General features: G+C 39.3%; 1 protein-coding gene across 4 annotated transcripts in view; it reads right to left on the bottom strand.

The window, feature by feature from the left end:
* The window catches only part of FNDC3A (fibronectin type III domain containing 3A), a 111390-nt gene that overhangs the window by 31456 nt on the left and 53604 nt on the right, over positions 1-26330 (bottom strand). For 3 of the 4 annotated variants that reach the window (XM_083884966.1, XM_083884967.1, XM_083884968.1), the window contains exons 4-9: positions 18048-18124; positions 13168-13405; positions 10402-10674; positions 8309-8367; positions 2551-2708; positions 1274-1333 (exon numbers count right to left, since the gene is read on the bottom strand). In XM_083884966.1, coding sequence (XP_083741092.1) covers positions 1274-1333; positions 2551-2708; positions 8309-8367; positions 10402-10674; positions 13168-13405; positions 18048-18124 — 865 coding nt within the window. Of the gene's footprint in view, positions 1-1273; positions 1334-2550; positions 2709-8308; positions 8368-10401; positions 10675-13167; positions 13406-18047; positions 18125-22672; positions 22734-26330 lie in introns of those variants that run through there. The other variant, XM_083884969.1, reaches the window with a different exon arrangement.

Below are 26330 nucleotides of genomic sequence, written 5' to 3'. Positions count from 1 at the left end.
CCAACCAATTCCTCATCCACCAAGAAGGATACTACGGGAGAGTATCTCAAAGGTCTTACAGAAGCTCGGACAACTAACATCTGCAGTGTCCTTGTCCACTGATACAAGTCACTTGATCATAGGCCATTTGGTTCTTCAGGCAGGACTTGTCCTTGGTGAAGCTGTGCTGGCTGTCCTGAATCACCTCCTTTTCCTTCATGTGCCTTAGCATGGCTCTTAGAAGAATCTGTTTCATGATCCTCCCAGGTACAGAAGTGAGGCTGACAGGTTGGTAGCTCCCAGTCTTCCTTACTACCCTTTAAAAAAATGGGGGCAGTGTTTCACTTTTTCCAGACACAGGATTTCACCTGGTTGCCCTGACTTTTCAAATATGATGGAGAGTAGTTTGGCAATTACATTAGTTAATTCCCTCAGGACTCTGGGATGAATCTCATCAGATGTAGACTGACGTACAGGTACCTCAGGTGGTCTCAAACCTGTTCTTCTCACACTGTGGCAGTCACTTTTCTCCCTCAGCCCCGTCCTGCTATCCATCCACTGGAGAAGTGTGAGAAGAGAGGTTGCCAGTGAAGACTAAAGCAAAAAGATTGTTGAGTGCCTCAGCCTCTTCCTCATCCATAATTACCAGTTTGCCAGTTGTGTTTGTTTGGGAGGATACGCTTTCTGTGACCTTTGTTTCTGGCTGACAAAGCTACAGAAGCCCTTAGTCCTTGCATCCCTTGCCAAGTTCAGCTCCAGATGACCCTCCAATATTTTAAAAAAAGAGGGAAGAATAACACCTAACCACATTTTCCCAACCCTATGTTATTTCTTCTGACCTACCAAAATAGTCAATTCTCCTAGAAGGGTAGAATTACACTGAGCTGGGGGTGCATTTTGTCATGCATATGGGGTCAGGTTCACTGATCTACTAGAGCAAAGCAAAAGTAGCATAATATGACCTTCAGGTGGTCAAGCAGGGAGCATCTTCCAGGACAAGATACTTTCCTCTGCTGCTTGTGGAAAATTGAAACCAGTATCTGTGCCTGGCTATAAGGACAGAAAAAGGTCACTGTGCTGGCATAAAGATAAGAGCATGAATGTAGGATGAATGTGCACCAATCTTGTCTCATGTTGTTCAAACCAGACTGAGTGGTCAGCTAAGTCAAGAATGTTGATCTGTGACTCAAAAGAGGGTGAGAAGTGGTTAACACCATCTCTGAAGATGCAAATACACAATGGAACTTTTAAAACATTTCCACTGAATTTTATGAAGAGAAAGTGAGATACTCACTTTGCATGGTAATCAGTTGCTGGCCTGAGATCACTTACAGTAACTTTATTTTCTTCTCCACTAGAAAGAGATACAAGTTTATTTTAAAGACTGTTTCAGAATTCCATACATTTATAAAAAAAGATATGCATCATCTAATTCAACACACCTTCTATGAAATGTATTTGCTAAGAGTTTGTCTTTTGCTAAATACAGCAACTCGTAAATGCATTTACCTCTGAATTTTAGAGGCTTCTTGTGTTATTCTTGTTCTTTTGCCTAGTGGTTTTGAGGAACTTTTTTTATTATTATTATTTGCTGCTTTCTAAAAAGTAGCAATTATTTTCTTCTTTACTTAGTAACACAAGCTGCATGTGTATGCGTGTATATTAATGCTCAAAAATCACTGTACATTGTCCACTACATTGAAGTACTGGAGCCTACAGCAGTCAGTCCAGCCTTGCAAAAACAGTTATCTAAAACTGTACCCGACTGCACATACCTACTTGTTAGAGCCTAAGAAACAGAAAAAGCACCAAAATAACATCTATTAGCCTGCTTTTGCTGACCATCACCTGATCTTAGCAAAGGTCATTGCTCTGCCTCTAGTTTCTTGGTTACTCAACTTGTAAATACATGAAATTCATGGAAGGTGACTAAGATAAATTAGCTAGATACAAAGGTTTATAACTATTAGAGAACTCTATACCCTTAATTCTATATTTTACTGTCAAATTTCTCCAAATTGCAAAAAACTGACTGAAAACCAATGTGTTAGGAATGAAACAACTGAAGAATTTTGTTTGCTTTGCTGCTGCTATGAGTTGTGTTCTGTGTGAATTTGCTTATTTTTTTTTCATACAATAAGACTGTCTCTTACCAAGATCAATTTTAGTGAAGGAAGGGATGACCTTACTGGGAGAAGGAGCATGTGCTGACATAAAAAGTAATAAATACAATTTATTTTTCTCACTACTTGTATGTCTCATTGTTTGAGAGCTCATGGTGTCTAGTGCAGCTGGCTGAAATACAGCAAAAGTGGTATTAAAATATGCCTCCAACAGAGAGAACAAAATCTTTACATTCCAGCTGATGGCAGAGACTTCAGTAATAAAATTAAACTAATCCTACCCCAAAAAAGGTAGCTAATTTCAAAACAGAAGTTATACAAAACTGCTAATTATTTAACTTTCTGGACAAACTAGACTAACACTATCTATAACAAGCAGATTTTTAATGAGGTTTTAAGCCACATATTTCAATGCAGCAGTGACTAAATAAAAACAGCCAACACCTACATGTACACAGTTTTGTACTTTCCATCTTTTCCAGTACTTGAAATCATCACTTCATAAGTATAAACCTCTGGTATGTCATTCTTGTCTGTCTCTTCTCCGGTGTCACTGGATGGAGGGGACCACATCAGCAATGCTGTTCTTGCCTGAATATCCGATATCTGTAGAAACACCAAGTTGTGAGATCTCTGCCATTTAAATGCTATTATATGTAAATGTTGCTTTCCCAACAAGAGAAAGGAAAATGATATACCATTAGCAAATCAGAGTATTTATATTGATATACTAGCAACTAACTAGTTCTTACAGATGAAATCAGGCTGGAAATGCAAGGCATGCCATGAGAAAAATGCAATGCCGGGCAGGGGGCTGAGGGCAGAAACACCTCTTGGTACCGAACGCCACCCAGTGGGCTGCTGAAACATGGACCAGAGTGTTGGCCAGGCACAGGGCACAGGGACAGCAAAGCACATCCTGGGACATCAGGCACTTCACTAAACCATGCTTCTGGCACCCTTTTCTTGGAAGCCACTGGTACTATGACTTTTTTAACACCTTCTTGTTTCTTATGAAATATAGAGAGATGAAGGCAGGCTCACAAGGTCCATGTACATATACATAGACAATATCCTGAAGAATTTCTGTTGTGGTGTTTGCCTGAGCACCTCACCCACTGCAAAAAGGCCTGGATAAGAACAGTTGGTGTGATAGAAATACGAGTATACCCGGTGTGTGTGACCTCCAGCTATTCAACAAGTGGCCCCAGCAGATGAATCATGCTAAATGCAGTGACCCTCAGGTGGGTTAAATGGAAATGGAGAATCACAAGGAGACTCCTGAAACGCAGAAATCATCAGCTTTAGAAGTGTAGAGGTAGCATGAAAATTTGTCACACGGGATGGGTAAGAGATGCAGGAGTGGAACAGAGCAGTGACCAAAACCTGGTCTGACAGTGTGAGAAATTGCCAACCACTGCTGCCTCCATCCAGGCCTGATGGACGTTGAGTAGCTGCACCCCAGTTGGTGCAATAGCATTTTGGGGTGCAGCAGGCATGGATTTGCAGCTCATGTGACCTGGTGGAGAGCTTTCTCAATGGCCTGTGGATTAGCAGATTGTAGGGAACAACAGATTCTAGGGAACAATGCAGTCACACACAAAGCTACTGGAAGCAGCCAGATCTTCCAAAGGAGATGTGTGACTAGGGGTTCCCACACTCTCAAAAGAGTGAGTGCTGCCTGAAACCCATATGTGCTGCAAGGGGCTGAGGATGCTTGTGTTTTTGTAGGTGCGTGTACAGGTGCATGCAGGTGATTACAATTTTTTAGGATCTGTTAAAGAAGAATGCCTAGAAATGTGTTCATAAGTATTGCACATCTGCTACTGTGGTTTATATGTTGCACCCACCTACTGTTTCCAATCATTTACAAGAGAACTCAAACCACATTTCATTATATGAAATTACTAGTTTTACAATATGACCGTAGCATATGTCTATTTTGGGAATAATTGCTTTTGAAAATCTATTACCAGAGTATCAGAATCAAAAAAGCTATCTTCACAACTGGTGCTCTCAAATTGCTATAAACTACTGAACTAAAAAACTGAATAGGTCAGCTTCAAGAATGAAGCAAAGAGGACATGACTTATTGATAGCAAACAGAAAGGAAGAAAAATCATACTATGTGAGCCTCAGCGTCTTGGAAATAATGTCACTAAACCGTTGTGCACTAATAGAACTGTACATCATATCCTAAAAGGGATCAAATGTTGGTAGGAGTAAACAATGAAGTTTCTATTTAAAATCTGGAAAGAAAAAATCCACTACTATCTTGATGCAATCACAAACTAGACTAACATTATCTATAACCACTGCAGTAAAATTCTAGCATTTCTGGCAGTCTCTGAAGTTGTGGGAAGCATATGATAAAATTCCTTCCTGGTCAATCTTTACCCCTCCTTCCTGAGTTGCAGCAAGTGGCAGGAGATCCTGAGGGAAAGAAATGCAGGTTCCTCAAGGATCTACTGTACTTCAGAACTAGTAGATCCATTTTAAGATGATCTCTTCCTAGGTTTAGCTATTTTAACAGCTGAATCTTTTTCCCTCATGTCCAGGCAGTGTCCCCCTTACTGCTACTAGCTAAGCCTACTAGTCCTAGCCACCATGGAGTTGAACATTAGATCTTCCCTTCCTTTTGCAGTTGTTTCTCATGCGTTTGACAACTGTTGGTATTTGAGTTTTCCCCTCACCTATAAAATCTGATCGTTCTCAGTGTTCTCCTTATCTCCTACTGATTTATTTTCTTTAGTGCTTTGCCCAGAACATCCCATCTAATGCTTTGCTAATGCCAAACTGCCACCTGACAGATTACATTTCCTTCATACGTAGGATATTTAAAAAAAAAAAAACAAACAACCCTCTGTGACATAAGGAAAAATAAGTATTTTTTAAAGATTTAAGATCAGAAGAATCCACTACTATTATGTACTCTGAGACACTTGGGAGCGGCCTTTTCAAAAAGCTTGGCATTACTTATTACTTTGTATGCTTATGCAAGCAGCTGCAATTGATTCTGGTTGCAACTCTGAGCACTATGTGCTTCTGCAAAGCAGAGCAGAGTATAATACTTGAGTCAGGCTCTAGCACCGTGGAAACAAGATGTGGTCATGTCTTCATTAGCAATACAGCTTGCCAAAGTGAATCTCCTCATTAAATATGTTACACATGCCATTTGGGTCAAACAAAAGAGCAGTTTCAGCATGTGCAATCTGGATTGCATTCACAGTAATTCAAGATACTTAACTGTGAGTGAGGCGCACCACATGCCAGAAGTCTGCAAATATATACAGAACCAGAAAGTATGATGTTCTCCAAAGGGAGAACTTGCTATGTAACCAACCCTCAAATTCTGAGCTCTTATTGCCTCTTATTAAATACTCAGCTTTCTGCATCATTCTTCATTTGGCTTTTGTCTTTAAGGTCTTCTTTTCTCTCTGCTTTGTTATTTGGTTAACAGCTAGGATAGCTGGTGAAGACTTCGGTCAAACACTGAGGTGCAATCTGCAGAACCACTCCAATTTACATCTGGGTACAAATAGTTCAAGACCCCTAAGTAGAAGGGTCAGCTAGTGTCAGTATCATGCTACCAACTTGATTTAACATTGCCATGTATGAAAGGATGAGAGATCCATATGGGGAAAAGTTCAAAGAAATCAGAATCCAACAGGAGTTTGGAGGTAGCAAAACTGATGCATCCCATACTGCATAGAACTGAAAGTTATTTAGTTGTGAATGAAAGAAACAAGACAAGAGATCACCACCTGATTTAGATGTGCATGCCCTGGACCTGGGCATTGAGACATGGGACAGCCCAGGACAGGTCACAGCCTTCAGCACTATTCCAGGCTTTCTGGAGTAGGATACGGTGCACTGCACACTGTACTGGACAGCCCCCTGTATGATCATCTGATCATATGGCCACCACCACAGCCAGTACTGCCAGCATGGTTCACCCAGGGAGCAGAGTACTGATGATCTATCAGAAATCACAATCCTCATAATAAGTGCCTCAACCAAAACATTAATAAAAAACCTGCAGGAATATTTCTGATGAGAATCACAAAGAGAAGGTGTGAAAAAACAATGTCCTGGTTCATTTGAAGGAAAGTGAGGAAAATATTTCCTTGATGAAACTGTGGGAGGGTGGCTTGAGCTCCTGCAAGGCCCAAGTAGGTAACAGACTCCTATCACATCACACCACACTCCTTCAAGCTGCAACATGAGCTAGACTTCCACCCCCTCACAGCCCTGACAGTCCCCTGCCTTCATAAAGCATAAGCCTCTCCAAGTGCTGGAAGTCTGGTTTTGCCTTGTGTACACTCTGTATCTGCAGCAGACTGCCACTGTGCTGCCTTCTGAGGCCTGCAGAGATTCCTTGTTGCACACAGCTACATGCAATGATGCTCAAGCCAAGAACGGGGTGTGGAGAGGAACTAGGGCACTTGTCTAAAAGGCACAGATGGTTGAGTGTTGAGGGCAGGAGTGAAAGAAAACATGATAGCACTGGCACTGTATTGCTTTTCCCCATGTCATTAGCAACACAGCACAAGACCCCACCTGCTGATCCATCCCTCTCACAGTCTCATTCAGAGAGAGTTCAGAGCTCCCCTTGGCAATGCAGCCATTGCTAACACCCCGATTTCAGACAGCTCCCATCTCCACGCTGCTTGGCTACCAATGACACAGGGGCACTGAAGACATGTCAATCTGTCCTGGTGCTTGGACACAGCAGGACACCAAGTGTTCAGGACTTCCTCTATACAATCCCTGCTCAGTGCTTGGAGAATCACAGAGTCATAGAATGGTTCAAGTTGGAAGGGACCCCTGGAGGTCATCTGGTCCAACTCCCTTGTTTAAGCAGGGCCATGTAAAGCCAGCTGCCTGGAACTATGTCCAGACAGCTTTTCAGTATCTCCAAAGAGGCAGTCTCCACAAACTCTGGCCAAGCTGCGCCAGAGCTGATGTCCTCATGGTACAAAAGTGTTTCCTGATGTTCAGAGGGAATCTCCTGTCTTTCAGTTTAGGCCCATTGCCTCTGGTTCTGACGCTGAGCACACTGAAAAGAGCCTGCCTCCATCCTCTGTGCGCTTGCCTTGCAGATATCTATATACATTGATAAGATCCCCTCTGAGCCTTCACTTCTCCAGGCTAAACAGCCCCAGCTCTCTTGGCCTCTCCTCATCAGGCTGTAAAGAAACATATGAAAGAAGAATAATCAAGACTAGGGCACTAAACTGGGGCAAGGTTGCCTGGAAATTGAAGGGAAGAAGGAAGTAGCTGATGACTGGAGGAAGTAGGTGACTGACTGGACAAACCCATGGCAAAGCTCCTCCTGGATTGTCAGTTGTATGGACTACGCTACAATGGGGAACACAGACTATTTCTACTCAGGCAAGATGGTGGACTCAGGAGGGTGGTGAAGATTTTTGGAAAAGATGCACAAATCTTCACAGGGAAAGTCCAGACAATGAAAGAAGAAGCACTGGCCTGCTCTAAAACACAAGAAACTACCGAATTTGGCAACAAAGCTTTAAAGAGTATCTACACAAAAATATGCATTAGTTTTACAAACTGAAATATATTGGTAAATTTTCAAGCAGGTAGGTCAGAAGTCCACTGCTGACAGTCACCTTCTGTGGTGAATTTTATGTCTCTCTTCCCTGAAGCTCCAAAAATCTCTTAAAAGAGAATTAGGTAATATTTTTTCTCTACTTTGCAAATAAGGTTTTACAAAACATCATTTTTGGTGATGTTTCCAAAACCTTGCCAGGTATCCCTCATGCCAAGAGATATGTGGTGTGTAAAACTGGTTCCTGAGCAATAAAGACTAAACAAAGTTGCAGGAAATTGAGAACAGATTCTGCAGTATAATATGTTAAGCAGCATATTCCACTGAGCGGCATCATTACGCTACTGACAATGTTACAATCTCTATGTTTTTTAAATAATTCTGTTAATACTGAGATTCATGGAATAGATAGGAAGAATTCTGCAGAGTAAGTATCAAGACAGTTTTAGTTTCATAAATGTTAATACACTAAAAATTGCTTTGATTGTTTACAGTACAGTGACTGGAAGTTAGTGAATTTGGTTTAGTATGGGAAATTAAAGACCCTTTAAACTTAAGAGAGAGAAAAGGAGGTGTGACTATGTAAAATAGCAACAGATATATTTTGATTTTATGGAAAGCTTTTGTTACTTACCACTGGCTTGGCTATATTAGAAAGAAGTGCTTCCAGTGCTTTTGTTTCTTCATCCTTTTCTTAAAAAACAAAATCAAAGCAGAAGAGAAGTACCCATGAATACTGTGCAGTAACTTTACAGTGAAATAGCTCTTCAAATTCAACAACTGCACACAGAAGAAAGCATTTATAAAGTAGAACATCTTGCTAACTTGCATTCATCTAGGACAACATAAAACTAAAAAAGCTTCTGAAGAAGCTGTTAAAACAAAAATATTTCTAAAGCCCTTCTATTCTTTATGGAATACAAAAAGCCTGATTATCATTTTTTAATGTATATCTTTAAACCAACTGCTGTTCTGGAGAACTTAAGATCTTGGTTATTTCCCATAGATTTCTCTTTGGATGCAGTCAAGTTGCAGTAGTTTAAATATGTTTTTGCACATCAGCTGGAAGTCTACTAGTAACACTGCTGGCCTTCCTTAACTGCAAGGGAAACAATCTAAGGTGTTTTGTATCAGCTGAAGGTATAGCTGAGCTTTATAAAGGACTTATACTTCATAGAAAGCATTTTATCTGCTTTTCTCACATAATATTTAAATTTTTTTATCTTAATAGTCTAAGTGAGCAGGCTACTCAGTTTTGAAGGTGTGGCCAGGCATTTTTAATCCATTTAACCTGTCTTAAACTAAACATAAAAGAAAAACAAAGCCTGACAAAATTCTTTAAGAAACATAGATCAAATCTATTTACAACTTTGTTTCTAAGATGGTTTATGCTGTTGAAACAAATCAAATGCTTTTCTGACTTGTATGACAACTTAAGTCACCTCCTGTTTGACAGTCTTTCTCAGTACATAATTTCCCCCAATGTCTCCTGAAATAATTTTGAAAAGTGAACTTTCCCATTCTTCATATAAAATACTTCAAAGAAAACATCACCATAATTTTTGTAACATGTGTAAACAATAGTACATCTCATCACTTGTGTCTTGTTAAAGTTAGCTCACAGATAAACACCAACAGACTGAAAGTAAACTGAAGCTGAACTGAAAGTAAACTGCCACTCTGGAACTATAGTGACAAATATTCAAGTTTGGAGCAATAGCTCCCAACATCTGATTTTATGTTGTATCTCAAATGGGACCTTTGGTACTAGGCTTTCACAGGATATCATCTACACCTGTTTTTAAACAGCTCTCATAGGCTGAGATTTCCCGGATTTGATTAGAGGTACTTTCTTCACAATTCTTCTGGTTTACAGTAATCTAACATACATTGGCACAAAATTATTATCTCAAAGCAAACTTCAGAGAATTGAGAAAAATCCTGCTTTACTTCCCTTAGCATCACCAATTACAGTTCCTTATTCTGAAAGCACTGCTCCTGGCTAATTGCAAGTCTTTGACATTATGTTCACAATCTGAAGAACTATGGCAGAGACCTCCAAATCGCACAGTGACACATCATCAAATTTGACAATGACTGCATGACTGAGTGAATACAGTCCATCTATGAGATCACAAGCTTTCTAGTGAAATAGAGATATTAATATTAAGCACACTCCCTATGGTAGTGTCTTAGAAAACACCAACTCATAGGGAGTAATGTAAGGACCAGCCTTTTTCTACAAGGGCCTTTCAACAGGGAGTGGGTAGGGATAGATCAATTTCATGTAACAGCAGTATCTCTTTCACAAAATATTCTTTATCAAGTTGGACGTATGTTGTCTGATCCAGACACTCAATTCTTTCCATGTTTTCTACAATATCAAGCAGGCCATCAATATTCAGTGATTCCTTAAAATGCAAGTACTCTGAACAAAGCAGAGATTTTTCTTTAAACGGTGTCATGAAGTGTGACTCATTTTCTCAAATTTACATGGACACTTCCATACCAGCAGGTTTTGTTCTCTTAGGCCCACATTCCCATGTGATAAGGAGGTTGATCACCCTTAACTCCACTCTATGTAAGTCAGGGCATTTACAGGCTGCTACTCAACTTCAAGACTGTCAAAGTGTGGTGTTCTATTCACAAATGTTATGTTCAGTCAGACACTGGACCTGCATCATATATTAATATGTGTATATGTGTAATATTTTTGATAACACCAACCTTCTACTTCTGTGTCTGTCTGAGAACTGCTTTTTCCTTTACCCAAAGACTTGCATTTGGTAGAACCTGTGCTTATACCAGCTGCATCTTGTCCTTTTGTAAGTCCATTAGGTTCACTTGTAGGAGAAGGACATTTCTGAGGGGATGATGGAGGACTGTTTAACTTATCCTTCTGAGTTCCGTGTCGATCTTTTAACTTTTTTTGTAATCTTTCATATGTTTTACTAGACCTTTCATCTCTAAAGTTGGATCTTCCATGAGCAGGTAGAGTATCTAAACGAAGGAAGGAAAAACAAATCATTAAGAACAGAATGTAATTTAAAAATCTACCTAAAAATGCTAAGTAAGTTAAATGTGCACCTGCACTGAAGTGTCCAGCAGGTAAATTGATAAACACTAAATGGACATTAACAATATGTTAGGGAAGAGAGAGTAATCTTTCCCTCCCCTATATTTTCTCAATTTAAAAATTATTCTTGAAATTAATCTTCCTTGAGCTGTGAGGTACAGGATAAAGTCTACACAGAAAAAATGTGCTACTTTATTACACTAGAGGAGGTTTGACCTAGTGTCAAATAAAAGAATCCATTAAGTTTTGGAATGCAGGTAGAGCCCTAATACTTCAATGATGCTTCAGCAGGGATCAACAGGGAAAAGACTCATAAAAGCCTAGGAACATGGAACTTGTGATCTATGGGACAATGGAAAGACACTAAGACACTGAAGACAGTATGGCCAGGCCTTGTAATGCACTATACCCGTACACAGTAACCCCAGGCCTTGCTGCAGTAGCACCGAAGTCTCATCTGTAAGTCAGAATTGGCTTTGGAAAAAAGTCAGTACCAGACTACTGACAGCATTAAACTCCAAACTGGTGAACTCTTCTGTTCAGTTCTAACATTTGTATTCATTTCACCTTGATGCTTAGAAACACTTTACTGACTCAAGACTTTATATACCAAGTCTTCCCTTAGTGTAACCCTGCTTATGAAAAATGCTGAAAGCTTTAAGAAAAATTACATCCTTCAAAATCACCATAGAATTTGCTTATTTTCAGGTAAGTTGGATCAGTCAGTCTGAAGAATACATTATTTGTTATTCCTTACAAGATAGGAAGTACTGAAAATAAGATCAAGTAAGAACTTCCTTGCAAGGATAAAAACAAAACAAAACAAAACAAAAAAATAGAGCACTTCTCAGTTTCCATTCTTTTAAAGTCAGCTTAATTCACAAAAGTTTGACAGAGGACTTCTAGATAAGCTATTTAGAAATGTGATTTTCATTACCTTTAGAGAGTTCAGTGCTCCTGTCAGGTAACTACTGTGCTCTCTGAGCATCTGTTTTGTTTGTGGGTTTTTTTGTTTGTTTGGGGTTTTTTGTCTTTTTTGTTTGTTGGTTTGGGTTTTTTTTCCTTAAATTTAGATTCCTGAAATAGGAGCCTAACTGTGGGTTTTGACTTTTGAAAGGTACAGCCAGAGATCCAGAATTAAATACAAAATCTGTAGCAAATAAATAACAAATTACAGTATTAATCCTTTACTTTCCTAAACCCAAAGGCATTTTACACAAATATTGAAACTAAAGCAAACAAAGAATCCCACTTTATCTTTCTTTTTTGCATTAACAGTTTTGCAAATTATAACTGAATTTGTATTTAAAGTGATAGAACCTGGCAGCAGAAATACAAAAAAATATTGTTCCATTAAGAAGCATCATTTATCTTTTATGCATTTAATTATCATACTCCAATTTCTTAATTTAGCAAACTAAAAGCAAACAACTGCCATCCACAAGAAATCAGGAAATTAATAAAACTACTAATAAGCACCCAAAGAGCACATAGTAATGTACTGTTATCAAAGTAGTGCAAGAAGAAATAAAGCATAACATAAGAATACAGAAACACTGAGAATTCCAGGAAGATCAAGATATTGGTATATTAACTGACTGCTTCGTTCATCCTGACTACTTAAGCTCAGCAAATAGATGAAGGCCATTTTTAGACTATTTTAGTAGTATCATAGAACATTGAGAAATTGTGTTTAGCCTTCCTCTCAATAGCTTCTAGCTTTCTCTAAAAACAGCAACCTAGAATTGCTCACTGAAAGTCTTTCAAGGTCGGCACCTGCCTTATCTAAAGAAAAGCAAGTCTACCAGAAATGTAAATATTTATCTAACAACCCAGCCCCTGAGTTGGAACACAAATACACTTTGCCACCAAACCATAGTAAAGGCAGACGTCAACAGCACTACCAAAGATGGCTTCAACCACTTTATTAAGTTTAGGTTAGAGGCACCTCATTACTCCAACTGGACTTCAAAGGGAGATTTAATTAAATGCATATAGTTTTATGAAAAATGGACCACTTTTTTGCTTAATACTTAGAATTCCTATTTCATGCTTCAAACAGGATGTTTGCAGGACTTGAGATCTCAGAACAGTGTTCAGGCATGGATTTAAATGCTGGATCACTACAAACACTTTCTGCATCGTTTTCCTAGGAAATCTGTAACTTACACATGTAAGAAGTAATCTCTATGGTTAGTGGATGACTGAACAGACAACCAAATAAATTAAAACAACTTCTGGAATAGTAAGCTTCAGCCAAATCAAGGCTGGTATCCACATAAAATGTTTTGTGTAAGATTCCCATTCAAGCTATAAGTCTTGCTTGACAAAGCCCACACTACAACGTAACAGATGCTGGAAATGAGCAGGACATCATTCCCTTTGACAAAAGTTGCAATATTTGACGAGCTACTTACCCACATCCCCATAGACTTGTGAAGTGTGATACTGTGGAATGTACTGCGTCGCCATGTCACCGGCTCCAGTCACAGGGGAGTAGATGTGGCGGGGTGGAGGGGGTATCATGGCTGGAAGAGGAAGGAAGCCAGGCAGTGGGGGATGTGGAGGCCTGTGTATCACTGTGTGACCACCAGGATGAAATTCTGGAGCCTGGGGAACCACCACAACCCTTCGAACGCCGTTATCCTCAATAACCTGTACAGTGAGAGACATCACACACCGAAAGAGAAATGACACTCTGAAAAACATGTTTCTACAGACCCTTAAACAAAATCAGAATAGTGAACCTCTTAAATCTGACTAAAGAAAAACAGGAAATAGCAAGGAAGAAAAAGGGACATTAAAGGGCTGTCTATGTTAACTGTATCACCTGCAGCAATCCCATTAATTTCTCAATGTAGTGGGGAAGAAAACTTATAAAAATCTTACCATAAGGGTATCTAACAAACAACGCAGTATACAGCTCAAACACGGTCCTGTTTCAACCTTGTACGCTACACTGCTGTAGGAATTGTTGTAGAGGCCAACAACTAGACTGCTCCCTAGAAACGAACTGGGGAACTGACAGACCTTAGTCTGCATCAATAGTGAGAGAAAAGGTAAGAAGTGTCTGGTTTTTGCTCTGTCCCCAGCTCAGCCCACCAACACTAACCCAGGAGACACCCGCCATACTGGCCCTGCAGCAGCCACCATCTGCATCAAGCTGTTAGCAAGCAAACTACCAGAATGGTAGTCAGCCCTCTCAAAACTCCTTCACAAGCCAAGTAGTTCTAAATGTTTTTTTTTTTTCCTTCTCCTTCCCCTATCCCTCTACCTGTTCAGAGGTCTTGAACCCTGAAGGGCACCACATGCTACTCAGAAAACGGAGGCCCTTGTGGCAGCCTCTGGCAGACTGTAGTGCAAGGACTTGTGAAAAATTAGCAAATGGAGATGTGACAGTAGCCTTTGTGTGAGGTACCTGAGTGTGGCCCTTAACAATGCTGCCAGAAGTTCCAAGCAATGGCAGTAGCATATGCAACCCCATGGGGAGAATCTGTAAGATGCTGGGAGCTGAGGTGTGCTGAGCATGGTACTTGTAGCATCTCTGGGCTGTGCAGCACATGGGGCTCTGGTGGAGAGCAGGCACAAGGGCACAAACTGTACAAAGTACTGAAGCAGAAAATTTCCTGGTCTAGTTGATGACGCATCCTCTTCAGTAAATGAGGGTGGGTCATCAACTAGACCGGGAACAAGGATCTGCCCCTAAAGCACCTCAAATCATGACCCTCTCTACATTTTTGTAAATTCACATAAATACATGACTGTTGGTGACACCTAGAGACGATCTTGGCATATTTTGACTTGTGTGTATTGTGATGTCAGTATGGCATCCCATACACTGAAGTATGGGATGCCAATGACTGTTCTTTATTTCCTAGTAAAATGCTGTAGAATAAAGTCACAGCAGAAATTGCAATGTAAGGTTTTAGATGAAACATTTATCCAGAAAAAGGAGAGAAGGATGAAATATCATTACTACATTCAGTAACAAGAAACAAAACAACCCCATGACATAACTTTTCACTGACATTTGAAATGAAATGGGGACATGTACACATACACCAAATAAACACCCTGGTGCAACAGGAAGAGATCAATAGATCAAAACACTTAGAGCCAAGCTGCTTTCAGCTCCACTGTTTAAGGTTAATGGAATCATGCTTGGCTAGATTTAGCCCTGTGCCCTAGAGTGAATGCTTCCATCAAGTCCAGGACGGAAAGCTGCGTGGAGGATCATTGGTTTTACCATGTCCCCATTAGGAGTTGGTGTGCATCTGGTACATCTGGAATAGAGCTTCTGATTTTGTTTTCTCTGCCAGCAATCTAATTTGTACAGCCCCAAATTATCCTGCTAGCTGAACCAATGCAAGGTAAGTGAGATTGGTATGGGAAATTGTTTCAAAACTTCACCACTGTGCTGAGAGAAACAGTGCTGTAGGTAGAGAGGCATGCTTCTGGTACTGTAGGATATGCATATGCAACAACATTCAGAAGACACAGAAGTGTGTACACAAAGGAGCTGACCCCACTTTACCTAATAAACAGTTAAAAATTAATGTTACTTAAGTGAACACAGTTTTAAAAAGCATGCATACCACAGGACTTTAAGAAATGGGTTCTTTTCAGTACACAGAAATTGTTCCTTATTGGGAAAGAGTAATTAAAGACAATACTATTCAAATCTGTGTAACCATAGCTGAGTGGTATCCTAAAGGCAGAATATATTAGCAGTAAATACAACTAGAATTTCTGCTGTCCAATGAAATTCTCTAAACACTGAAATGTAGTTTTAATTAAGTCCCTTTTGGTTACAGAGCCCCTCAAATATTGCAAGTTATTATGATTTTATGAGTAGACTCAGATTATGTAGGAAGCAGCTTCCATTAAAAAACAAACAAGCTGCTTAATTTATAACTTGCTTCCTCGGGTCTGCTAACACCCTAAGTAGGTAAGAAATAGTCACCCAATTCATAACAGCAGGGACCTTATGTTTAACAAGTCCTTAACTGTGCTTCCAGATCTAACATCTGCTCGCTGGTAGCAGAAAACTACACAGATAAAAACGCTCCAAAAAGCAGTCAGAGCATCATGCTAAGTCTATAATTTTAAGTTAAAAAATTAAACAAGCTCTCTACTATCCCAGTTGTGCTAGCAAAACATGGTTCTGGCGTAGGCCTGTTTGGTTAAGTGAACCAACCAAACATCACTGGAAAACTCACTACAGACAGTGGATATAGATGGCTTAAGAGAGGATGAATAAAGATGTGTTTTCCTTCAGTTTTACAACTACAGTTTTAAAAGAAGAGGAGGGGAAAAGGAAATCGGCTGATGAATTGCTATTTAGTTATGTGATATTAGAAAAGTAAATCTTTTATTCAGTGGTTATCCTCAACTCCTAACAGAAGACAGTACACTGTATCACTGCCAAACAGGAAGTGAAGCAAGCAGAGGCATAACAGAACTAAATGAAAATGGAGAGACAAAAGATGGTTATGTTGAAGTTATTCCAGGCTGACAGCTTAGGACATTTAGCTGGTTTCCTATTCAACCCAAAATATAGCTGCAGCTGCTGACCTTTAAAAATATACTATATCTGCAGAAACTATAGAAGTTTGCTAGGACTGCAGTAAGTCTGGGAAAACTCTAAGCTCAATAATGTTAGACTTTCCTGTTTTGCAAGACTACTATCAAATCTTCTGACCTGTAAGAGGAACTCCCATCATAAACCTCAAAGTCTGTTATGTTTTGTCAGTAATAAACACTTCAGAAGGCTTACAAACTACAGGTTGTCTTGGACTATGGTACTTCTACTCAGATGAAAACAGCAGATGAGCATTCACTCTGAGCTGGATAGATGTGAGGCACCTTCAGCTCAAAGGTCAGAGCCATGTGCTAAAACAACACCTGCTTGGACTAACAAACTCCAGTAAAAGGTTAATAAATGGGCCTCAGCAAGGCCCAGCCCTTGAGCATCTTGATTCAAATTGTCCTCAAAGGAAGAATAAACTAATTAAAAAAATATTTTTCAGACTGGCATATGTTACACAATTATTAAAATACGTACTTCATCAATGGAAAACAAATAAGAAATATGGTAAAATTCCGATCTTCATTTAGCTCTAAACTTCTTTCAGTTATTTAAAAATGAATTCTATTAGGAATCAGGACTTTTTACTACAATCTGAAGATATATGGACTTTTAGTGATTATTTATAAACCATTTGTCTTTTGCCTGCTTGGGAACTCAACTACAAAGGATGCATAGAATCAACTTATCAGCCAGCTTCCAAGAGATGAAAGATAAAATCAGAGTAGTAGTCTGCCTGCCCTAACAGCCTTTTCTTTTGCTAGAGGACAACTTTTTAAATGTTGTTCGGATAATTTGTCCAACCTCTGCTGACATTGTGGCTGTTTTGTTGTACTTTATGCATTGTAGTCCCTCCTCAGCGTACACCATTGGATGCACACTAAGTCAGAGGTGGACTGGTCACAACAACAGAATGTCTTGAGAGAGACTTTACATCATGGGGAGTGGGATTCAACTGCTCTAACTTCCAGATCTGACCTACTAAGCCCTAGACTTGCTCTACAGGTGAGGGAAAGAAAAGAGGCACCATCTAAAAAGGCCACACATCTCATTATAATTCACATGTCAAAAAGAGCCAAGAGAAATCATCCTTTTAATCTACTTTAAAGGATGTCCAGGTTATCTAGCTCACATTTAATTTACAGACACCTAAATTAGGAATCACACAGCAGTGAAAAAATGAGAACCCCATTTTAAGATAAGTGGTGGAAACACTTATCATGAGATAACTTAGTCCCAACGGATGGCTGACATTTTTCCCATGTTGTTTGCTGTACTTTTTTAACTGACCTGTGTTTCTCCTTATCTGCATGGAACTTCCCAGACATGAACATGTATAAAGTATATTATATATATTCTATATGTATTGCTGGCCAGAGAAAATATCCACAACACAGGAGTCAGTACAAGTCCTGCACAAGCAGATATTTGGGTCACGATTGCATTTTATATTCAGAAGGCATCTAGTACATTAGGATTCTGAACTCAGCAAGAAACTGTGCTTGCTACTGTCATGTACATAGTTAATATATAACTGAACAGGCACAGACACAGCATGAGAAGTCTCCCATCTCAGAAATACTGAGAGACATCTCCTTGCTTGATCACAATGACTGAAACGTAACAAATTATATTACTGAATTAGCGATTATGGTTCCAATTCCAAAATTTACATGAAAAGAAATAAAATAAGCAAGTGAAGTGACATACCTGTGGGGCATATCCAGGAGGCACATAAATAGTAGGCACTGAACCATTTGGGGACATCATTGGAACCTGAGCAGGACCTAAGTGGGTTACAGACATATTCAGTACAGCACCATTTAATAATTTGAGAAAAGAACATACTGAACTGCCATGTCTCTGTGAAAAATATACAAGATAACATGGATAAACAAAGGCAATGAACTGTACAGATAAAATCATAGCAAAGGGCACTCTCTGAAATCTAAAAAACAGTTGAAGAAAACCAGAAACAAGCTAAAAAAAAAATCCCCAGCAAATATTTCTCCCATCTCTGTCAACAAGCCCACGGAAGAGCTTATGTCAAAATTCAACATATGACAAAATTCAACAGATGACAAATCAAAAGAAATGCCCCGAGATGAAAAAATAGAAGAGACTATAAAACATAAACAAAAATATTAGAAACAAACTGCTGAAATCAGATACCATTCATTTAAAGTTACAAAGAAAATTACTTCCAAAATGGCTGTTTTTCACTATGGCCTTATCGACTGAAGTAGTCTCCGTACCACAGAAGTGGGAGGTGGCAAATGAGACACAAGGTCTCAGGGAAAAGCCAGTGTATTTCCAACTAATTAGTCTGCTCCAGCTAACAGGAAAAGTCAGGACACCACGGTGATCCTTGTACCATGCAAACCATAAAGAAAGGAGTTTACATACACTTAGATAAATATGATAATGGGAATGTGTTAAGGTGGCATTTGTAGATAAAGTATTGCCTAGAAAATCAGGTACCTTCAAAGACACAGGGATACTGTCACATACTTGGATCTTCAAAAAGTTTTTGACAATATCTCTCAAAGACTCTTAAATAAGTACTGACGCCTTTGGTAAAAAGTGAAAAGGTCTTTCCATTAATAACTGATTGGAGAACAGGAAACTAAGAGAAGTAAATGACCAGCTTTTGAAGTTCTTTGAGTGACCAAAACAATCCCACAGGCACCCAAAGAACCTGTTCAGTGTGTTAAACAAAGTTTCCAGAAAAGAAAATGAACAGCAAGGTGATAAATTGTTGCTATGGTCTCAAAGTGCTGCAAAGGATCTCACAGTACTCACTGATGAGATGACAAAAACTCAGAAGGAATAATGTTGGTAAGTGCAAAGTGATGCACCTGGATAAAACCAGAAGTGCTTCTTTACAGCAAGAAGCCATAAATCAGATGTAAACAAACATACAAGGCAGGTACTCCACGGATTTCTAAAGAAATACCAGCCAAGTGTTGTTTAGCGGCATTCACGGAAAGAAAGAGAACATCAAAAAATCATTACTAATGGAACAGGGAACAAGCAGAAAACATCATTATGCTGTGGTATAAATTCACACTGTACTTCAAATCCTTGAGCAATGTGTTTGACTCCACATTTCAAGATGAACACACAGGACTAGAAAACGACAAAAAAAAAGATATTTACAGTGGCTTTCCACCTGTTTATCAAGAAAGATTCAAGAGAGCAGGATTCTTCCATCAGAAGATGGTTAAAAGGGCTGGCAGTAGAAAAACAGTAAAAGACCTATCTAAAAAACACCTAAAAATGGAAAGATAGATAATTTATAGTTTCTCATTTGCAAGACCCAGAGATAGTTAACTAATTCACCAGGTAAGTCTTAAAACAGATAAGAGAATTTTTCATAAAATGTACAGCTAAATTGTGTAACTCCTTGCTTTAAGAACAGTGTAGAAAGTAAAGATTAGGTTCAGTTTGGGAGAAGTAATCCATTAGGAGTTGTAAAAAATACAAGTACTACTTTTGCTTTGTGAACACAGAAGTTTCTTCTGTGTGCCTGCCCTATCCTTATGCCCTTTAGTATTTGATACTGGCCTCTACCAGAGCAATCACATTGGTACAGCCACAAGAGCGACGTCCTTACATTACTGTGTTTTAAATACACAAGGGAACAAACACTGGAGTTTAATAATAACGAAAATACTGAAACACAATATAATCTGAACAAGTTTTGTGAAAAGAAAGAAGGTTGGGATTCAGACACTGTAGGCTGCATTCTGCAAATTTCCAAATCAGTATATTGAAGCTACCAAAAGTACCAATCCAACTTAGTGCAGTTTCAGTAAGACTTCTGAAAGGGCATTGGTAGCTCCACCTTAATGTTTTTTAAAACTCTGTTAGGATCTGCAAAAGGAAAGTACTAAGCAAATGCAAAGTGCAGTAAATAAGATTAGCATACCTCATTCTGATATGTATGGACTTTACAGAAAAATAAAGGTACCTTTGTCTGAAAGCCAAGAGCAGGGAGAAGGAATGAAAAGCACTCCTTAGGAAAGCTGCATGCAATCCCACTTGATTGCACATATAATAGGAACTTCTTTAGAATAAGGCACAGAAGTTTGCAAACATGTTACCTAAAAAGAATCACAGCTTTTTTATCAACCAAATGTCAGCCCACAACAGGGGCAGGGGGTGAAAAAACTTTTTAAGAACAAGATCTTTAAGGAATTATTTACTGAACTGTGCAACAGCGAAGAATATAAAGACTACAGCAAGCTATAAATTGAGAACTGAACATTCTTCCAGTAGTTTTGTTCATCTGAAACTCAAAAATGTTTCAGCAAGTTTCTCCTGAGTATGAAGTGCTAAAAAGAAATTAAAGTGAAGCAAAAATCAGCAGAAGAAACTTCAAATAGTGCATTATCTTACTACAATAAATTCAAAAAGGTCAAAATTAATGGAAGCACATTTATTGTAAGTTGCCATTGAAATAAATAATGGTTTAATTCTTACATAAGGTGGATTTTATACAACCTGTATCTTGCATTGCTTACCTGCAATTTTTCTATAACGAGTACAAAACATTGACACTTCCATTAAACTCACATTTTTCAACTATGTAAGTTTCAAGTAAATGGAAAATTAAGACCACAGTTACTTGAACTTCTTACAGAACACAATGTCCTTGGGGGATGATGAAACTCACATTAGCAAGTGTATTCTCTGAGAACTGGTGATTATCTGTGTTTGGCATTTTTGTTTCGTTTTTGCTTTAAGCATCTAGAGAATATTGTTTAACAACCTTTTTAAGGCTTACTTATTTCACACTAATCTCTCTAACAAACACAGAGCACTTATCTCCCATCCAGTACAAAGGTTCCTCCACAAAGCCATTTCCAGTATATCATAATCTAGCAGTCACAAAAATAAAGGCATAAACTGAATGTATGAACCTGAAAAAGTATTGCAGTATTAGTCAAATTAGTAGTTTCAAAATTTGCATGCCATCTTTTGCACTTTAAAGTACCAGAATTAATGAAAACATATTTGAATATTCAAAAATTCTAATTTATTTTTATTAGATTTCCAAGTGGCTGTGAAATGAAATTTCTAGATGGACATTCAAGAAAATGATAAGCATGGGACAAAAAGTTGGCAGACTTCACATTCATTTTTAATGAATGTTGTGTTTTACAGCAAGATTGCTGATTTCTTGATAGGAAGCATATTACAACCTGCAAAATTTTATCTGAAGATAAAATGCTAATATGCTATAAAACCATGTATTTTTTTCTTTGCTAATGTGAAGATCTCAGCTCTCCTGTGGTGTAATACACTGTAAGAGGCACTTTCACATTTTTAGGTATTGGCTGGACTGCTGCATGACATAACCAGTGTGTTTTACCAGGAGGTGAGAGTTATTATAAAGTATCAGCAAACAACAGGATCGGGAATTCATGTTAAGCAAACATATAATTTTTCCATGTTGCACATAAATAGAATTGCTTTCACCCAAATCACCTTATAATGGATGTTGATGACGTGATTGTTGGTAAGGGGAGGTCTCAAATCTTTGATACATTTTCAGGTATACAAGTTCTCTTACATAGAAAGTGGAAAAGAAACATTGTGGGAGTGGAAACAAACACATACTGTGTGACTTTATTACTGAAAAAAATGTCTCATCCAACTCACTAAAGGTTGATTTAATGGAACTGAACCCAAGAAACAGATGTTTCACCACGCTCTCAATTTATTTTTGTCCTAAAATCCCACCAACGGGAGGAATACCTCCTTCCCCTGGCAATAGCTGGTGAACCTCTCCAACGTGTCTATTTGAGCAGACTATAAAAACCTCATTATGCTCATTACAGCCACCATAATCATGCAGCAAAATCACCAGCGCTGCATCATCGCCAGGATCGTGAGAAGCTGATCTAAACATAGTAACACCTGAAAACCTGAGGATACCGCCACCGCTCGCCTAGCACATACACCATTTATTTTTATTCCAACCATGAAGCACCGCTCCATTATAAGCGGCTCATAAAATCCCCGGCCAAGGTGCACACGGCGGATTCCCAGCGCCGGGGCCGGGAATGCTCTTCCGGGGCACTGTGCGCCCGGCCCTGCGGCCTCCCGGAGCTGGGGGCGTCCTGCCCCCGCCCGGCCCCGGCACCGCCGCCACCCCCCACGGCGGGGCCCGGCACCGCTCTGCCTCCTGCCCGACAGCATTTTATTTCTTTTCCCCCGGCCATTGCATCTCTCCCCCATCCGCCACTGCCGCCCAGCCGCGGAGGCCGCCGGCCCGCAGGTGTCGCGTTTCAGCGCGGCGGCCGAACCGGGCAGGCGGGAGTCCTTACCGCTCATTTCGGGCCGGGCCGGGCCGGGCCGGGCCGGGCGGGCGGCAGCTCCCGGCGCGCCGCGGCAGCGGGCGGGGCGGGGCGGGGCGGGGCGGGCCCGGCCGCGCACCTGGGGGACCCGCCCCGCTCCGCCCCGCGGCCTTTCCGCGCCCCCCGCCCCGCCCTTGCCGCCGCTTCAAGGGGCAGCGCCCCCGCCGAGAGCCGCGTCCCCTGCCCAAGTCATTTAGCGGAAAGCTTTTACGTTAATTAGCATAATTAAGAGCTAAAGAATTACTCAGGCCCAGTCCTTCCAGAGGATTTTCCTTGAACTGACCTGCTAATCAGTTTACACCTAAGAAAGGGGGTGCACAAACAGATCTGGTTGCAAACTTTCCGGCCCAGCGTTTGGAGAGCTGCAATGACTTTGATACTAATCTATTTGGATACTGCGGCTCATGAACGCTGCTATACTTAGCATTAGTCTAATGTGAACGGTGATGAATCACTGCTATCCCCAGGAGGAAATAGCATTCAGGATTTACTGCAGCACATTAGGTTAACTATGGCTCTATAACCGAACACCCACACTTTGACATCACACAGGCGATGATATGCATCACTGACGCAAGCACTGACAGGATCAAACACAAAGGCCACAGCAGCTGAAACAATAGAGCGCCAGCTGACGTAGCAGCACACCCCTCTAAACACTGACGGGCTGCAGTAAATCAATAGTCCCAGATGCCACAAACAGTTGCACTACTCTGTCTTTTACATAAGGGCTAAGACTTCGAAGTTTTATTTTGGGCTCCCAACAGCTACAACTAATTAAAAAATTCCAGTAACAACAACCACCAACAACTGGTCTATGTTTGTCTTGTAAGCTGTGCCTGGAAAATTCTTCCAAATTATACTTTAAGTTAACCTCAACATCTTTACATATACTAGGTGCAACATAATAAAAGCAAGTAATAAGAAAAAAGGAAAGCAAGCACAGAACTTACTGTTTGGCCTAAGCTGGAGAAGAAGCATAAGGAACCGGGATCTCTGCAAGGACACAGGTGATCAGAAGACTTCAGCTGGCAGTGCTGTCAATTTAACATATCCCTTATGCTCTAAATTCATCCTGACAAAACAATCCCTCCCCTTCCCCCATCCATCTGTCTACTTTTACCATCAAGGCTGGGGAACAGCAGCTGACAAAGCCACAACATCAATTGAAATGTATTAACTGACTAGGAAAAAAAAAAAAAAAAAAGGAAACCTATCAGTAGACAGCAGGCTGGCAAACAAAAGGAAAAACGGAAGGTAAGACATTATCATGGTTCCTTTCAAAAGCAGGGGGAGGGAAGCATCAGCTTCTTTTACAGAGACTTTGGAATAATGGATAAAAGAGCAGAAAGCTATGAAGCCTAACTAGAGTATTTCCAAAGATTACATCCTAATGAGATCCTCATCTTTCCCATGAAACCACACATACATATTCACAAGAAAATCCCCTCTCAGGCAAAGTGCAGAGATTACAGGTTCCTATAGCACTTTATCACTAACACAGCTATCAGTTTTCTTTTATAATGGCCTGATACACTTTCAAAGGAAAAAGGTGACAATGCTTCCTATGTTCAAATGTTAAATGTACTTCTATTTCACCTGTTTTTAAACAATGACCATGATGCAATTTTGTAATTAAAAAAAGACTGCAAGTCCATGCCTTTGAACAGCACAAACTTCATAACACAAAGTTAACTTGGGAATTTGCAGAAGAATTATTGTAGTCGTTTGAGATATACAATAATAAGACTTTTTAAACCTACTTTCTGAAGCAACTGTGTGCCACAGTGACGAATTCTACTTCACTAAAAAAGTAACAATGATTCAAAGATGTTAATGTAGAAATACAACATATACTTTGTACTGTGCAGCCTGGACTGTTAAATTACTCTGTTTAGTTTGCCAGCCTAGGACAATGATTTAATAACTGTGTGGAAGAGTTACATCAAAAAATTGTTCACTCCCTCACAGAGTTCCAATTTAAATATTGGGTGAACCATAAATTGCTGCATTTCAAAGGGAGTCAAATGTGATACACCACACAGAGAGGCTTTGATAAAAATGTTATTATTCTTAGGAGGAAAAATAATCTGCACTCATTCTTATTGCACTGCACTGCATATTTGCTTAGTTTTTTTTTCAAGAAGAGCTTAATTTCCTAGCACTGATGTTGTGCAGTACAGATCTGCAATTTTTTCAGATTAAAATTTAATATTTGTGCATGCTGCTTAATTTGTGCATGTTGCACTTGATTCACAAGATTCAAAATAATCTACAATTTAATAATCTAACAGTTGTTACTACTAGAATTGGTGTTTTTCTAATCAGGTGGCTTTGGCTTTTTTTTTTTTTCCTCCCATATAGGACTGCAGACCAGGAAGTAAAAAAGTTAGGCACTGCTACTGACAGCTGCTTGTGGTTAAGAGTGAAAAGCACAAGTGAGTCTCAACAGTTGGCAGTTCTTGGTGTGTAGACAGTGTCTTCTACAAAAGACTGTGTTGATCCAGAGAAGACAGATCTTGGAAAGAACAAATACTAACTTCAACTTCCTCCTGCTGCCTGCCTGATGGTGCTAAGAATAGTATTACATAGTATAATTACTTGTAAAAGCCTTTTCATCATCCTGATATTCAACTTATTACACTAATGAGTTTTTTTGTTTGTTGTTTTTTTTTTTTAACTTACCTGGCTACATTGTCTTGAAACTAAAAAGCAGAATTATCTGGTACATTCTGCTGTCTCAGCTGGCATTCAAAGAAGCCTCCTTTGCTTTGTGCAAATTCCTTAACATTACCCCTTCCCAAATTATTATGCACACACCCCCACAATGTATATATACACACATATACATAAAATGGCTTGAATATGACTTACTGAATAATACTTATACAAATCTAATATATTGATTAAGAAAATCAATAGTATTTATATAAATGCTGGAACAATTTTACCAGATTCGACGGTAAGGTATTTTAAAATTATGGACAAGCGAGAACAGTCCATGGATATATATATTAAAAAAATCTGTTTGAGCAAACTGGGATTAATATATCATATACAGTGTCAGAAAACACAGCAAGAAGTCACATCAGAAAAGACTGCCAAGAAGAAATTCAGTGCCCAACTCAAAATTTTATTTCTATCCAAGGCAGACACCTCTAAAGACATACTACTCTGAGTCTCTGGAATCTACTAATAACAAGTACTTTCATTTGAAAACTTTTGAGTTGTCTACATTTCAATCTAATTATATAAATGAATACAACTCAGATTCATATTGCTCATTTAAAATAAAACCACAGCAGAACAAGAGTTATTATAATTATTAACAGCTGAAATCTTCCTAGTATGTAAAATAAATACAAAACACATCTTTCTTTGAAGGGACCAGTTTGGGAGTGATCATTCCTAAATAGAGGATATAAAACTAAGTTAGTAGGATGTGGGGTATTTCAGCTTTTCAGAAATCCATAATCCAGAATTTTACATGATTTAGCAGAAGAGGGAAAGACAGGTAAATCAAGAAAGACATTGGCTCCACCACTAGAGTTCTACGGTGCAAAACCAGGGCTAAATCTTTTTCTCAGTATAATATAAAAAAGTGAATGTCAACTACTGACTTCTAAAA

This window comes from Zosterops lateralis (assembly GCF_965231275.1).
Source record: "Zosterops lateralis genome assembly, chromosome: 2".
NCBI classification, from domain to species: Eukaryota; Metazoa; Chordata; class Aves; order Passeriformes; family Zosteropidae; genus Zosterops; species Zosterops lateralis.
The sequence above is the reverse complement of the archived record's forward strand: the minus strand, read 5'-3'. Positions and strand labels throughout refer to the sequence as shown.